The 16531-nt window shown below is 36.2% G+C and overlaps 1 protein-coding gene across 9 annotated transcripts in view; it reads right to left on the reverse strand.

Moving 5' to 3' along the window:
• The window catches only part of QKI (QKI, KH domain containing RNA binding), a 124106-nt gene that overhangs the window by 46338 nt on the left and 61237 nt on the right, over window positions 1-16531 (reverse strand). For all 9 annotated transcript variants that reach the window (XR_015750195.1, XR_003371567.2, XR_003371566.2 and 6 more), the window contains exon 4: window positions 11777-11920. Coding sequence is in view for 5 of the 9 variants with exons in the window: in XM_026675235.2 (XP_026531020.1) it covers window positions 11777-11920 (144 nt within the window). In the remaining 4 variants the exon portion in view is untranslated. The remainder of the gene's footprint in view (window positions 1-11776; window positions 11921-16531) is intronic.

Below are 16531 nucleotides of genomic sequence, written 5' to 3' on the forward strand. Positions count from 1 at the left end.
AAACTGAAATTTCACAACGAGAGAATAGAATCCTAGAAATCACAGTTTATCTCAAGGCCACCAACACATTCTGAATTTCAACAGCAACCATCCACTGTCACACAAAGAGTTGCATTGGAACACTACGTGGCAGGGTAAAAATCCACTGTAGTACCCAGCAAACCAAACAGCTGGAAAACAGATACCTACGTGAACACTTCAAGCAGAATTGATTTGGAAAAAAGGTACATTTCATGAAGTCATAATACTATATTCAAAGGGCATTGTGATTTTTTAAATTGTCATTTTTGCCTAAACTTAAAAATATTAGAATGCATTTTAGAAATACATGGAAACAATTTTGCTTGTAATAGTTTTTTAAATATATTTAAATATATTTGTCAAATATATTAAATACTAATTACATAATTACCAACTGTGTACTTGCTCTACAAAGGTATATCAAAATATATAATCCATTATAGTATTTTAATAGAATTTACCAAATGGGTGCTTGACAATGAAGTACACTACAAATTTTGACATAGAAATTCAAAAAACCTTACATGAAATAAGGTGGTTATTCAGAAATGTATTCAACAGTTTAAATTTCCTTAACACTGGTTTGGAGTGTGTTCAAATTCATTATGACAAAAGTACAATCACTGCTGCTAAATGATACATTGATTGAAGCAAATAAATTCCAAGATCCACTTCTACAAAATAACTTTTATTAAAACATATCTTGCTAACACCAGTGGATTTTTGTGAATAGAAGTTATCTTGGTTGAGATGAAAGCCTTCACAAAAATCCACTGGTGCTAGCATACTGTGTATCTTTATAGTAATTCTAGAAAACAGATGTATGTTTGCAGAGGATCACAGACTTAGAAGAGATCATGAGGATCAACTAGTTCGATCCTCTGTAATGTATTTAATTAAAAAAAAACTTTTAAAAAGTCAATGGATTTTTGTGAACATCTTTGGCTAACCCAAGTATATGAAAAAGTGTATTTTATGTTAGCTACAAATGAAGCAAGAATTATAGTTTAAATATTTGTTTCATTTGCTCTACACAGCCAATATCTCTTTATGTGTGTTGTACATGGTCTAATTCATCCCTCTTGCATATAAACCAAAATACATGTATTTCTCTTTCTTGGAATAACTTGGAACACCTGAGTTATATTTTTGAAACCGTCAAACTTTTCTGATTTTTAAGGCAAGTTTGTGAAATTTCTTAAAAATGAAAAAAGTTTCCAATCTACTTAAGAGCCTTGGTGGCGCAGTGGTTAGAGTGCTGTACTGCAAGCTACTCTGCTGCAGCCAGCTGCCTGCAATTTAGCAGATTGAATTAAACAAGGCTCAAGGTTGATTCAGCCTTCCATCGTTCCGAGGTGGGTAAAATAAGGGCCCAGTTTGTTGGGGGCAATATGCTGACTCTGTAAACCACTAAGAGAGGGCTGTAAAGCACTATAAAGAGATATATAAGTCTAAGCGCTATTCCTATTGCTACTTCACTGTAATATAGTATCAGCATGTTTCTATGATATCCTTTCTTTATTTGCACACATACATAAGCAATGGATATTCTTCTGACACTGTACACGGTAACTGAGGAATATTTTTTTTTTTTAAGATAATGCTTTGATACTTCCACAGACCTATGAAAATACAGCATGTCAAATTGCAGTATTTATCATCTTAATTTCAGTATTTTTCATAAAAGAAATAGAACTATAATGGGCTTTAACTTTACAACTTAGCGATTCAAATCATGCTTCATGTAAAGATTCACCACGTTTTGAAGAGACCTTCCGCCACCATTCCTTTCCCTTCTCCCTGTGCCACCGCGGCATTTGGAGCATCACCGCGGCGTTTGGCGCAGCCACACAGGGCCAGCCAGGGCTCCTCCCTGCAACTGGAGCCCGGCGGAGACACTCGGCTTCAGGTGCTCCTGTCTCCGCCTTCCCGGGCATCGTTTGAAGGCAAAGCCCATTCTTTTAAAAACGACGCCCTACTACGACAAAGTCTCCCCTACCCGAGAGGGCAGCCCAACCCCACATGGAGAGGCGAACCTCCCGGGACTGCAGCGCAGGATCGGCCCACCCCAGGAGAAGCACCCAGCCGCCATCCCTGCCTGGTGCTGGGCAGAGCATGAAGAGCTTCGCCTGGGGTGCCCAGCGCAGCTGACAGGTGGGCCCTTCTGTCTGGCGGCGGAGCTCTGGCCAAGGCAGCGAGCGCCTCCCCGCCGGGCCCTCCGCTCATCCCGCCAGGGCCGTGCTGGAGCCGGGAGGGCTGGGCAGAGCTGGGAAAGCGAGCCACGGGTGCGCGCCTGCCTGCCAAGCAAAAGAGCCAGGCCGACCAGAACTTGGCTTCCCAAGTCCCTCCAGCCCGACCCCGAAGGGGCCACCGGGAAAGGCCACCTGAGGCAGTGATAGCGCCTACCTGTCCGCAGACAGGGAGGCGAGGCGACAGCCCACGCTGTGTCCTCCTCCGAGCTGAGCCCCACCGAGTGAATGCCTCTGCCTGATGCCTGTGCCGCTGCAGCATTTGGAGCATCGCCGCAGCGTTTGGAGCTGCTGGCACGCTTGGAGATGCGTGGGGTCAGGGACAGGCTGGGCGAGGGGTGGAAAGGATGGGCGGCTTCGGGCTCTCTCCGCTGGACCCGCCGGCCAGGGAAGCAGCACTGCCGTCGCCTCACCTCCCTGTCAACACAGGTCAACACAGGCAGCACCATACCCGGGTGTGCAGCAAAAGTACTTGGCAACAGCAGGGAGGATGGTGGCGAGGCATGGCTGCCCGTGGGGCGCTCCTAATGGCAAGCCCCTCACCCTTCCCCATTTTGCATGTTTTAAAATAGGCCTTAATTTGGAGGGAGGGGCTTAATTTTATTTTATGCCTATAAAACATGCTGGGACTTCCTATTGGGGGAGGCCTTATTGTTGGAGAAACACGGTAGAAGTTCTATCGTCTAACCTCATTTGAGTAACTGCTACTTACTTATAATGAATACTTATATTAAAATCCCCATTTTTATGAAAGATGATGCACAGCCACTAAAAATATACAAAAATTATAGAGATTCAATGGTAACCCCCAGTACATTTTATCCTTTAACTAAAATGCCCTGCTTAATTCTCTCTTGTGTTCAAAACCTTTAAGTATCAAATCAAGGAATGTAAGTGCGGATTATGCTGTCATACAGCAGCTTAGATCATCACTCAAGCAGCTTAACTGTGATCTTCAACAATAATTCAGAAGAATTGCATAATAATTTATGCAAACTGACAATGTATCATTCAGAAACAGATAGTTGTATGGATGCTTAACTTATTTACAGGCAAAACAGACAATTTCAACTTTGTTAAGATGAATCAATTGGAGAACTCTTTAAACAGAATAAGGAAATTTTCAACAGACACTTCAAGTTGTATAAATTTATTCCCACTTAACTGTCAATTTTATAGGTCCTAGCAAAGATTAAAAAAATAAAAAGCTAGGAGCAATAATAATTATGATATTGAAAGTTTTGTCTATTGTTTAATTTTTTAAAAAATCAGGTTTCTTCAGGGGTGGGTTTCTACCGGTTCTGTCCACCTCTGTAGAACCGGTAGCTCTGAAGAGCAGCAGACATAGAACCGGTTCTATGTCTGCTGATGTTTTTGCCCATCCACCCACCTGGGCTCTTACCTGACTTTTATTTCCTGATTTTTTCAATTTCAGCTGCCGTGCAAGGCATAGCTGCAGTTAAAAAAGCAGGAAAAAAAGGGCTTTTTCAAAGGCTGCTTCTCTGCATGCAGTGTGCTGATGACAATTTACAGGCGCGCGCCGGCAGCGTGCAGGGAAGCACATTGTAAATCACCAAACCTCATAAATCACCGAACTGGTAGTTAACCCTGTTGGATCCCACCCCTGGGTTTCTTGTATATGAATTTTAATGCTTGATACAATCTGGTAACATTGATATTTGTGACATACGGTTAATAAAGTTAAAATTAGGGCAAAAGATTGAATTAAGGCTACAGAAACATACTAATAATTATTTAAGATAAAGGCCATATGTATCAAAATTTTATGAATTATTGGAAATAATATACGAGGAGTTCACAAGTACTCAAAATGCTATTTTTTAAAATTTACCTTCTCGTCTTGATGTTTAGGGAAGGACATAAACTGTATCATTATTCTGCATTTAAGAATCTTAATTTCAGTCCCCTCCTGGACTAGGGAAATTGAGTTACTTTTGACCTGCCACTTTCTTTCACTCCAACTTACATTACAGAGTGGGATGGGAAATTGAAGGCAGTGTTATAAAGACCTATCTTTATGTCAAAGATCAATTGAAAGATTTAAAAGAGATAATACACATGCATCTTCTCATCTATGTTGAAATTCATTGTTCAATTTCATTACAAATGATTAAAAATCTTCCTATCCATTTTTCCAGACCATTCATAAATATTTTTCCTTTACTTATTTCTACCTGAAAAACACTCCAAAAGTGAAATCATTCATCCTAGCAAGATGGCTCAGAATCTATGTTGCCCTCTTCAGTGTTTTCTCAGATTCGGCATCTTTCTTAAGTACAATAATCAGAATCACACTCAGAATTCCAGGAATACTACCCCAAATTTTTTTCTAAGTGTATGATGATTTTTCCAATTCAATTTAATTCATCTGCTTATTTCCAATACAATTTTTATACCAGAAATGCATTGTAAATATTCTTATAAAGCAAACCACACTAATCCCAAGATCATTTTTTAACAGTTATTAGCTTAGGTCTTATCAGATGCAGGGTTTAGCACGCGCGCACACACACACAGGGAGGGGGAGAAACAATACTATATTTGCTTATACTGAAACTTTGCCATTTTAATTTTCATTCTCCCAACATAAACAAACTTTTGAAAGAATCCACTGTTCCTTTTAACCATTCTAAATTATTTGGTATCACCAAAGATAAGATAACCCCTTAGAACTTAAGATATTAAAATGCTTCATGTGACCAAAGTGGGTAGACCTCCACTGCGAGGACTTTTTTGTTTAGTATTTCTACATTTATAGTTGTTTGTCAGTAGATCATTTATTTTTTTACACTGTCCTAGATATAATTGTTAAATGGCAATAGCCAAGATACTACTATTATGCCATTCATGTCTTATGGACATGTCTCATGTCTTTTCCTATTGACAAAACTTTAAAAAAACCTGTATCATATATCCTGAGTTCATTTTACAACGACACATTCTATACAAAAAAGAGTCAAGGATATAGTTTGATCTACACTCTTAATCAGCAAATGTACAAGTACAAGTTGTATACTGGGCTACATTAAAATACAGGTTATACATGTTTTACACTATTTCCAAATACAAAGTATTCAAAAGTAGAAACAGAATTATAGTCCTTGCATTTGAAACAAGAAAAAAGTCATACTGTTAGGATTATAAATACCTGAATACAACAATGTCTAAAATAATAAATTTCAGCATTAATAGAATTTAAACTCTGATTTTCCTTAAAATAAATTATTACTATCATTTTAGACCTCTTAAATCAGGGCTATCAAAATCACAGCCTATGGGCCGGATGCATCACATACTGGCCATGGCCATGCCGGGTTTAGCAAAGGGGGGGAAAGTCCCTATATGTCACGTGACACTACCGTGACGACGCAAGTTTGACACCCTTGCCTTAAATATAAACCTTTCAGAATTCCCTATTATCTAGCCTTTGCATGAATGTTTCCATTTTTTATTCCAAAATGTCAGTATTTACTATCAAGTACCTATAATAAATCACAATATGATTCAAATATATTATTTATATTTAGCTTCATGGGTCAATTTCAGGGAATTGCAACTGTATAAGCTATACAGTTCATAAAATAAAGTGCATGTTTACAACCAACCTTTTATAGTCTTATAAAAAGGTAAAATACCATAAAAGTTGCTTATTTTTACAACTTTTTAAATCAGAAAAATTACAGCCCAACTTACTTTTTCGGGGAGGAACTTATCAACCTTTGGAAGACCTGGAACATGACACAAAAACTGGAGTTAGAAAGAAGAAGCTCCTTGCCTGTTAGGAGAATTCTTCCTTAGTCACCCTGTCCAAGCAAATAACTGCTGGGAATACTGGAAACTTTAGTCACCAAATACACAGGAAGCTCCATTCAACAAATGAAGACAATGTATTTGGTTGCCTTGCTTATCTTTCACTAATTAAAATATTCCCCAAAGAGGGAAACACTACAGATAATTGATTAGACAATGGCACTCTGGAAGAACTCTATTTACAGGAAAGCAACCTCCATTTCTCATGCAGATGATCCTGTCCAGTCACAGGATGAATTGGGCAGAAAGTATAGAAAATATAGTATGGGTATCTGATCAGTTACAGTTGTGTCATTATTAGAAATTAGATTAGATTAAGAATGTTAATATTAAAATTAGAATTAAAAGATTAAATTTGGAAGAGCAGAGACTGAGTAAAGCCATCAAATTTGTAAAACATTAACCGTTGTCAAGTATTTTCAAGGAAAACACATTTTTCTAAATATAATCCTCAAAGTGCAAATTTAACTCCCTGTATAATTATCATAGAGGAAGCTAATTATTTCTTGAATGTTAACACTGTATGCCACTTCTCAAAGAATTTGTTACAATATTTTATTCGCACAACAGCTAAACAGTCTGAACAAGACCAATCAACAAACTTCATAAATAAGCAGAGCCTCAAACTCAAATCTTCCTTTCAAATCATCATTGGCTTTAACCCCGAAGTTGACACACAGGTATCAAAACGTATGGATTAAAGATTTTATTTTGAGAATAATAATACTGAAAATGCAGCAGCTATGTTCCAATGAAAACTGTCACAAAGTAGAATCTATGTAGTAGATCTACAATCCTAACACAGTAAAACCTCTGGTGACGAACACTTCTGACCATGATCAAATCAGGTTCCAACAAAAAATTTTTTTTGTTTTCGTGGCCGATTTCCCCTACGTGCCATTTTTTTTGTAAGCACCAAATTTCCAAAATTAGGTTGGGGTCACAACCAAAGTTATGAAACAAATTATGGTTGTGACCAGAAGTTCTATTGTAGATGTTTTTAAAACATTTGTACAACTAATATATCTCCCTTTTTAGAATAACAAGAAGAACATAAAATCAAACTAATTTTCAAATACAGTGGAAAAATAAAAATAGAATTCATCTATATTTTGCAATGCATGCTTTGGGAGAAATCTAATGGTGAAAAAAGAAGCCGTATTCAATTCAAATGTGAAAGATTCATGCTTTTATTCTCTCATCAATAAAGAAGCTTTTTCTCTTTAATTCGATCCATTGTTATAATTACTAAAACTTATGCACTTTTAATCTTAACAATACTGAAGAGTGTATAATAAAAAACATACAAATAAGAACTGAACTTTCTATATGTTTATGGAACTTTCTAAGCAGTCAAGAACAAACAAGTCAAGGGATTTCAAAGGTTTAATTCAGACCCGCAAAACTTGTAGAGGGGAAAGGGCCACATTAATAAGTTAAACATCAATATAAAGAAATACCTGGTGCACCAATCAGTTATTTAATAGCTAGAAAAATGGTGACAGCACAGGAAGTGGTGGTGAGGGTGACAAGTGCTCAGCAATGGGTCTTTCAGGGTGACAGTAGTGGTGAATTAATTTTTTTAAAAATGTTAGCCAACTACACAAGGCTGTTTAGCAGGTCACATATGGCCTCTGAGCTATATGCTTCGCAGCACTGATCTACATAAAGAGGTGCATCTAACCTCTTAATAAAACCATAGAAAAAAGCAGAATTGTTTAAAGTAAGGAAACCATTACTGACATAATTCTTATTAACTTCCCCAACAGTACTATCAAAATCCACTCCACAAATCTCAGTATGCTGGTTGATACACATTATGAGAGGTATTCTGACAAGTAATTAGGCCTAAGAATTTTGAATTTTGTAAGTTAGCACCGATACTCTGAGGTAGATTGATATGAAGAGATATTCCCCATAACAGATTCTTGAGAATTGAAGTAATATTATTTCCATGTAAGGACAGCCTTATGTAGAATGTACATAGTAATCTAGAATAGACTAAGACATTACAGCATGGCCATTCTGGCCAGGCTATGTTTATTTAAGAAAGGACATAACAGATGAATGACTAGAACTGAAGAAAGTCAATTTCTGTGGCTATCTAAGCCCCAGAAATAAAACTAAACCAAGAAGTACCACCAAACTACAATCCTCTTCCTTGAAGTGCATTTTCATTCAGAATTCATTCAGAATTCAATTCTACCAACTCCCAAATCTGGAACCACTCACTTCATCACTTCATTTTATGAAATTTCAATTTCTGTTTACCAATCACCATCTAACCTTCTGATCCCTTTACCACTTTATCTGATTAAATGAATTAATGTTGCAAAATTAATGAATCCCTTGGAGAAAGTTATTCAGGAAGAAATTCTGTTAAAATAAGAAAACCCCATCTTTAAATCAGGTCTAAATTCTCTTCATGGCCAAAAGTATGATCAACTAGAGATGAAACATAATCTACAACAAATATTGAACTCCTAAATTTTAAAATATGCCGGAAACTAATGTTAAAGAATGATCAATTTACAAAAGTAGTTTCTAAAATTGCTAACTGTGATGATGATACAGAATTACTTTTAACTACAATTAATTGTTGGTTGATATAGCTATTCAAGGTTATATGAATGTTTGTTCAAATCTGCCTATTTTAAAGCTTTATTATGGAGGCATTCTTAGATGTGTAGTATTGGGAAAAGTTCATAATGTATAACTGAAACCTTTAGCAGGGGTTTGTATCGCAATAAAACTTTCTGTTCTTCCTGAATTCCCTACCCAGTACAAAAAGCAAAGAAAATGACTATATCTTTACAAAAAGTTATAGAATATGATTTTCTCTAGGAAAAAAAAATGTAAAACAATCCCTTAAAATGCACAAACTACTTTCGATTTGAACACAGCATAAGCAATTAGTTGTTTGAACTTCCAAAACAATATGTATTGATACTTATTATTCCCTCTAATTGCAAACTCACATGATTTGGTGATATCAAATATGGAATCAAAACAAAACTAGAGAAACAAGAGGGCAAAACAAACATACTTGGATAAACACCGAAGCAAGCAGAATTGTAAAATGCTTTATCCAAAAGGACACTATACCGTGTCAAAGATAGTTCATTTTTTTCATGCTACTATATAATCAAATGTTAAGCCAGGGGTCTTCAAACTTGACAGCTGTAAGACTTGTGGACTCAACTCCCAGAATTCCAGTCATGTTAGAGCTCAGGAAGTCTGGGAGTTGAAATCCACAAGTCTTAAACTTGCCAAGTTTGAAGATCCTTGTGCTAAGCCATACTTTTCTTTTAGCTCAGTGCAATTTATGAATCTGAGTGAAAAATCCAATGCAGCTGGCAAATTAGTGGTCTACAACTTAATGTTGTACTAACCTATATATTATATCTTGTTAAACAAGCTATGTGTATTACAGATACTAATATCAATTTATCCTACAATATGCCTACCAAGGATATTTCCTGAATCAAATGAAAAAGTTTATACTTCAACATTTACAAAGAAAATTTGGTAGAATCAATACAAACTACAATCTGAGTGAAAAATAGATTTCTAAATATAACTTGATGGCTGCAGCTTAAGAATCATAGCCTTTAGTGTGGTAGTATTTTAAACTACTAACATCATTTTCTCTATGATTGTCCATGTAGTTAAAATCATTTAGATAGAGGCAGTCAAATAAAACCCTATTTTTCCTCCAAGTAAAAATTGAAAAAAATAAAGAAAAAAATAACTAATATGTACATAAAGTATGGATATATATTAAAATATTAACAGAGATAAAAGGATACAGAGTACAAAACTCTGGATCAATAATAAACAATGATCTGTATTAAAACAATTGACAAATTTGATAGTTTATCTGCAATTAGAACTCAAAAATAATTTTTGCACGCTTTATCTTTATATCCTTATCCAAACCAACTAAAATCCATTCTGATGATAAACATTAATTAAAAGTTTAACACAGCTAACTGTTCAGTCTTTAGATTTGAACAAAACATCAGCACAATTATATTTTAAACTTAATATATCTACAACTGAGATAAGTTTAGTTACAAATTACTATGTGTACTGTATCAAAGCAAACAATTTCCATTTAAGACCAAAAATGGAACTAAATTAGTTTATTGCTGAAGAATTGATTAATAAGCTACATGGGCAAAATTTAAATTAATTGATTTTTTAGATTTTTGTTTTAAGGAAATAAACTATACTATACTTTATTTCCCTGATAAGAATAGACTTTCTTTTAATATTTCTTTGATTTTTATCCTGCTTTTATTTTTGGCCTACATAAGATGAAATATTTAATATTCCTCCTCCTATTTTCTCTATAACCAGCACTGTATGAGATGGTAGGATTGAGACAGTATAGCTGTTTAAAAGTCACCTAGCTAGTTTTCATGACTATGGGAGGATTGGAACTTAGGATCTTCCTTGGCCACTAAATCACATTGGCTTTCAATTTTTACTAAAATTGCATCTTTACTTGGAGTTTCAATTGTTCTCAATGAATGAAATCAAGCAAGTCTATTCATAACTGATTTTAAATAGAGTTGTATCATTCTACTAGCATTCATCAGAATTTAATTTTTCAGTGGTATAACAAAGACATATTTATGTCTTTCTAATAATTTTATTATAGTTAGTATACAACTATTAAGATAAAACAACATAATTTTAGAAAAAATCCTTCTAATATGAGTTTCTATAAAACACATTCCAACTTTATAAGGGTCTCTAAGGAACTTTTCTTTCTATATTCCTTCTACATTAAGCAAATTGTGTTTGTTGTATTTTTGTATTTGTACATTAGTTTTCTTCCTCTGCATGTTTCTTTCTTTATAAATACCTATAAAATTCATATAACGAAACATCCTGCTCATTCATGCACATACTTGTAATGAAATATCCCGATCTCCAAAATAGTATTTTATGGAACATAAATGATATAATAAAGTATAGCCAATACACTGACTTCTTTAGTACATTCATCTGATAGATATCTACATTCAGCAGAACAATTTTATAATAAGAAAAATGTTGCCTCAGTAAATTATGAAATCAAATCTCAAAATTATGGCTACAGTCAATAGTACTGTATAAGCTAGTGAGATCTGATGCACCCTCTTTTTACCCATCTGGATAGAATATATAGATTGCAGTGTTACTACTACAGAATGTACAAGGGTCATGCCATGCTTAACAATTTTTTTGCCTTATAGCCCTCCTTATTATAAATGGTTTATGAAAATTCCACAAGTTTAATTGAGTCTTATAACTTTAAAAATCACTTATTACAGAGATGGGATGCTTTATTTAAGTGAACAGCCTCATACTGCTCTCCAGACAATAGTAAAAATTGTCTGAAATATTCCTGTTTCTCTTATAAATCTATGTATATGTCTTCTAAGTATGCATTAATTATACACTACTCTTTTCAAATCAGAGTGTTGCTTTTGAAAAAGCAATTGATATCCTACATACAAATCTTATTTGTACATTACAGTGCCTCATATACTAACAATGCTTTAGATGAAAAATATTTTATTTGAATATATTTAATTATTCTATACAATGTAAATACCACATGGAAGATAATATAACCTTAAGGAACACATATCAAACATCAATATGTCAATAATATTACTTACTGCAGGTATCAGTAATTTTTTTACTTCCTCCACAGCCCTCTTCAATTTGATTTCTGCTCTATTTTGAGCATCTTCCACAGTGATTAATACATGCAAATCTTCATTCAGATGTTCCCAATTAGGCTTGCCTCTGTTTTGTTCTTCCTAGAAAAAAAATGAAATATCACATTTAATTGGTTATCCTTAATTGCAACAAGTCAGATTACTGGACAATATTAGAACCATATACAGTATGAGTGTGTGTGCTTGTATGCTTCATTGTGCATTTTGTATTTCTGAAAACCTAACAATTATCATCAAATGGCCAAAAAGCACACTCTATTGCTAACAGGGAGAATTCAACATAAAAGCTTTCTGGAGATTTAACTGAGTAAGAACGACAAAAGAATAATTTGAGATCTAAGGATTTTCTCACTTTGTACTGCTATCAATTGAAAATAATTAATTAAAATTATAATTATTAATATTAATATAATTATTAAAATAATTAAAATAATACATTCTCAGACTTCATTTGGGGGCAGGGAAAATGTGACAATCACCTTAGGCCTCTTTCTCCCCCCTCCCCCAAATCTGAGCATCTTCCAAACGCACTAATACATTCTGCTCATTTCAATAGCCCTTTCTTGCTATACTCAACTGAGTTCATTATTATTATATACAAAACTAGTTTTTCCCTTTAATTCCCTGTAATAGTGTGCCAATTTATCACACAAGCATGCTCACATATAGAAAAACTGCCTTATATAACTACAGTGGTTCTTAGAAAATAAGACGGCCTTATTTTCTTTTGACCCCCGAAAAAGCCTGACTCCTGGGCTGTTTCTTTCGTGGCCAAAAAGAGCGAGCGACATGCCTTCCTGCCAGCCAGGCACTGAAGCTCCTCTACTGCTGATAGGGGAGGGGGGGGAAAGAGAGAGAGGGAGAGAGAGAGAGATCCTCGAAGGCTGGCGGTGATGTTCTCTCTCACACACACACACACACAAAGGTCCCTAACACACCCCCACCCCCTCCAAGGCAGCCTCATTCCTTCACTAACCTGCTTTCCAGCTCCATTCTCAGGAAGAGGGAGGGAGGGAGGGAGAGAGAGAGAGAGAGAGAGAGAGAGAGGGAGAGGGAGAGGGAGAAACGGTATCCTGCGATTCCAAATAAAGATCGATCGATCGGTAGGAAAACAGGGGTGGTGGGGGTGGGGGTGTTCCTGCAAAACATTTTAGGATTTTCCCAGGGTCTCTGCTGTTTCTCTTTTTTGGCTTCATGCAAGGAGAGCAGCAGAAGTATTTCTTTCTCTCCCTCAAACTCCGCCAGAAATGAGTCTTTGCGAGACTTGTCGCGCCGGTGCAGCCTCTTGGAGCAGGATGCCATGCAGGGTCCCAAAAATTCATTTCTGGTAGAGTATGGGGGAGACAAAGACTTCTGTTGCTTTCCTTGTGTGCAGCCAAAAGCAGAAGAAGAAAGAAGCGGCAAGAAGTGGCCCGGTGGCCAGGCCAGGCACATGGAAAAAGTGGGGCAAGTTCCCCCCTCCACCCTTTCCTCCCCTCCCCTCACTACCTAGTATTGTCCGCAATGCAAGCGTGAGAAAACCAGCCGCGCATGCGCTTAAATAGGGCCAAATTTTTGGGACAGGGCTTAATTTTACTATATGAGCACAAAACAGTGCTTGGCCTTTTGGGGGTGGGTCGTGTTTTATGAGAAACACAGTACTATAAAGATTATCTCATTCATTTTAAGACAAGTGTTATTAAAATGAAAGAGAACCTAATAATTACAGGAATTATATCAAATTCTGAGTTCTACTTTCCCCCCCCACTAGTTTTTATACACGTATAAAGGTATCTGAAATACTGCCACACCTGGTTTCTTTGGCTTCTTCTTTGTACCAGTTCAAATCAAATTATTAATGTAATGCCAAAGAAGCAGAGATAGTACAGTGAAACTGTGTAAATTAATTGCATAATTACTGAGCTGTTCTTCAAATAATTTAGCAGATTTCCTTATATGTAAACTATTCTTTTCGATACTTTCCTACATACTTTAGACAAAACATCAAGAACTTTATCTACTGCAATCACACAAATCAAATAAAAAACTAAGCAAACTCAAATGTGTATTAATATCCTTCACTAACAGAAACATTTGAACAAAATACTCCTAAGGAGTAGGAAGGTGAGGATGACCACTGTTTTCGATATCAAGCAAAGCAGATAATTAATTGCTATTCTGACATAGTCCTTTATCACTAAAATGCACATCACTGCTAAGTTTTTCTCAACATCACTTTGCTATGCTACATCCAAGCAAAGCTGATGTTTCAGGGCCCCATTCACTCATTTAATACCGAAGCGTATTTTTAGACACTATTATTACACATGCGGGGGGAAAAATCTAATTCTAAAATATAAAAAAGCAAACATGCAAATGTGATATTTTCTCCATAAAAGATTGCTTTTCATTTTCCAGTTCCAAGCAGCTACAGTTCACTTAATTTTGAATGCACAGTAATTAGGCATGCAAATAATCTAGAAGCACTTTGAAATTTAGACTGTGTGCAATCAATCCTATTCTTTTTCTTCTGCACATAGAGACCTCTCATTAGAAGATAAATTCTCCCATAAATCTGCCAGATGTCTTATCATACTATTAAGAAAATATTCACAATATTCACAAGATATTATGAACTGGATCTAAATTTAGTTGTATACAAGGAGGCTGGATGCCAGAACACTACTGAACACCAAAGCAACATACTTCATACAGAGGGGTACTTGAAAGAAAATTTAGGTAAACATGGTGGCACATTAGTTAGAATACAATATTGCAGGCTAACTCTGCACACATCCAGGATTCAATCCTGACCAGCTCATGCCTGGGACTCAGCCTTCCATCCTTCCAAGGTCAGTAAAGTGAGGGCCCAGATTGTTGGTGGTAATATGCTGACATTGTAAATCACTCAGAGAATGCTGTAAAGCAAGGGTCCCCAACCGCCGGTCCGCGGACCGGTACCGGGCCGCGGAACAAGCCTTACCGGGCCGCTGGTTGCTGGGCGCCGCCATCTTTTTGGTAAAAAGCAATTTTTCGTCAAAAAGATGGCGGCGCCAGCGTTGGTGAGCTTTTCCGGGTAGAAAGCCATTTCTACCCGAAAAGCTCACCAAGCGCTGGCGCCGCCATATTTGACGAAAAATCACTTCGTGACGTCACCGGAAGTGATTTTTCGTCAAAAAGATGGCGGCGCCCAGCTGACGCCGGAACCGGGCCGCAGTGTCGAAAAGGTTGGGGATCCCTGCTGTAAAGCACTATGCAGTGGTATGTAAGTGCTACTGTTATTGCTGTTACTAAACTGATATTAACTTACGCTGTCATAATTTAAGAGAAAATTTATATAAATAATGTAGTGTTGGTATATGACACCAACAAAATTATCAAAATTATTTATAAAACAAAAACGTTTTTTTTTTTGAACTAGAACTTTATTTTGATTTTTGCTGAAAGAAGAAATAAAAATGAATTAATGATTTATAGATCTGAAGACTAAGAAAAGACTAAATGAAGGATGAAGGCCCTTGTAAAGTATTTAGGAAGAAACACTGATTGCTGTGCAATTAGCTTTTGGTAAGATGGATGACTATACAAATTTGAAGGTTCCCCCCCCCCCAAATTCTTTAAATTGAATGCAATCTAATTACCACTTAAGACATGCATTAACAGCATTTGGTAATAAAAATGGGTGGTGTTTTCAAAAAGAACCTCATAACTAACTTTATTATACATAATTAAATTATAGATCTAAATAACTAAAATTTCAACAAATTACTATTATTTATTATTCTACTAGGTAAGTAATTTTTTTACAAATTGAGTAAAAGACAGTATTAGAGAACAAGAGAAAGCAATTTAAATTTTATGTTTAAGCTTATTTAGCATATTTTCCTATACAACCAGGTAATAGGACTATATTTCTAGAGAATGCTATCAAATTTCCATATATCCACTCGCTCAGTGTACCTTAACATTCTAGAGCTATTATGAAATAAACAGACATGGTTTAATTTCACTCAAGGTCTTAAGACATAAACAACACAGAGAAGCTACTATTCCTATAGCACAACAGTTCTAGCAAGCACACTCACACACACACACACACACACACAGAGCAGTGGTGGTATTCAGCAGGTTCTGACCAGTTCTAGAGAACTGGTAGTGGAAATTTTGAGTAATTGGGAGAACCAGCAAATACCACCTCTGATTGGAGCTTTTACAGTATCCTTCCCCTGCCATGCCCACCAAGCCACGCCCACAGAACCGGTAGCACAAAAAAATCTGAATCCCACCACACACACACACACACACACACACACACACACACACACACACAAAGAATGTAACTATATCTTGATGCTGATCAGAAAATAAGCCTCCCAACGTGAAACTGAATTGCTGATGACTTCACCAACTTGCAATGGCAGCAATACATATGTGCTATCTTTCAGGATGCCTTTCTGCTTCCCAGTGTTGATATTCCCTAGTAGTTGATATTCCCTCCATTCAAGCAACCTAAGTTCTGTATGTTAGAGGTATGTTTCTAAGCCTAGATGTTTGCTGGATGCTACCACCCCGTAAAATTATGCTCTTGGGGTACTGAAGAAATGTAGAGAAAATACAAAGTTTATTGGAAAACATTAATTGGAAGAAGTAAGGAGGAGGAGGAAGACGACCTCAGCTCAAATTTAGCACTACAGTATAATCATTCTTCGCTTT

The sequence above is a fragment of the Notechis scutatus genome, chromosome 1 (assembly GCF_049901735.1).
Source record: "Notechis scutatus isolate UNSWTSFEM ecotype Mainland chromosome 1, rNotScu1.2, whole genome shotgun sequence".
NCBI lineage: Eukaryota > Metazoa > Chordata > Lepidosauria > Squamata > Elapidae > Notechis > Notechis scutatus.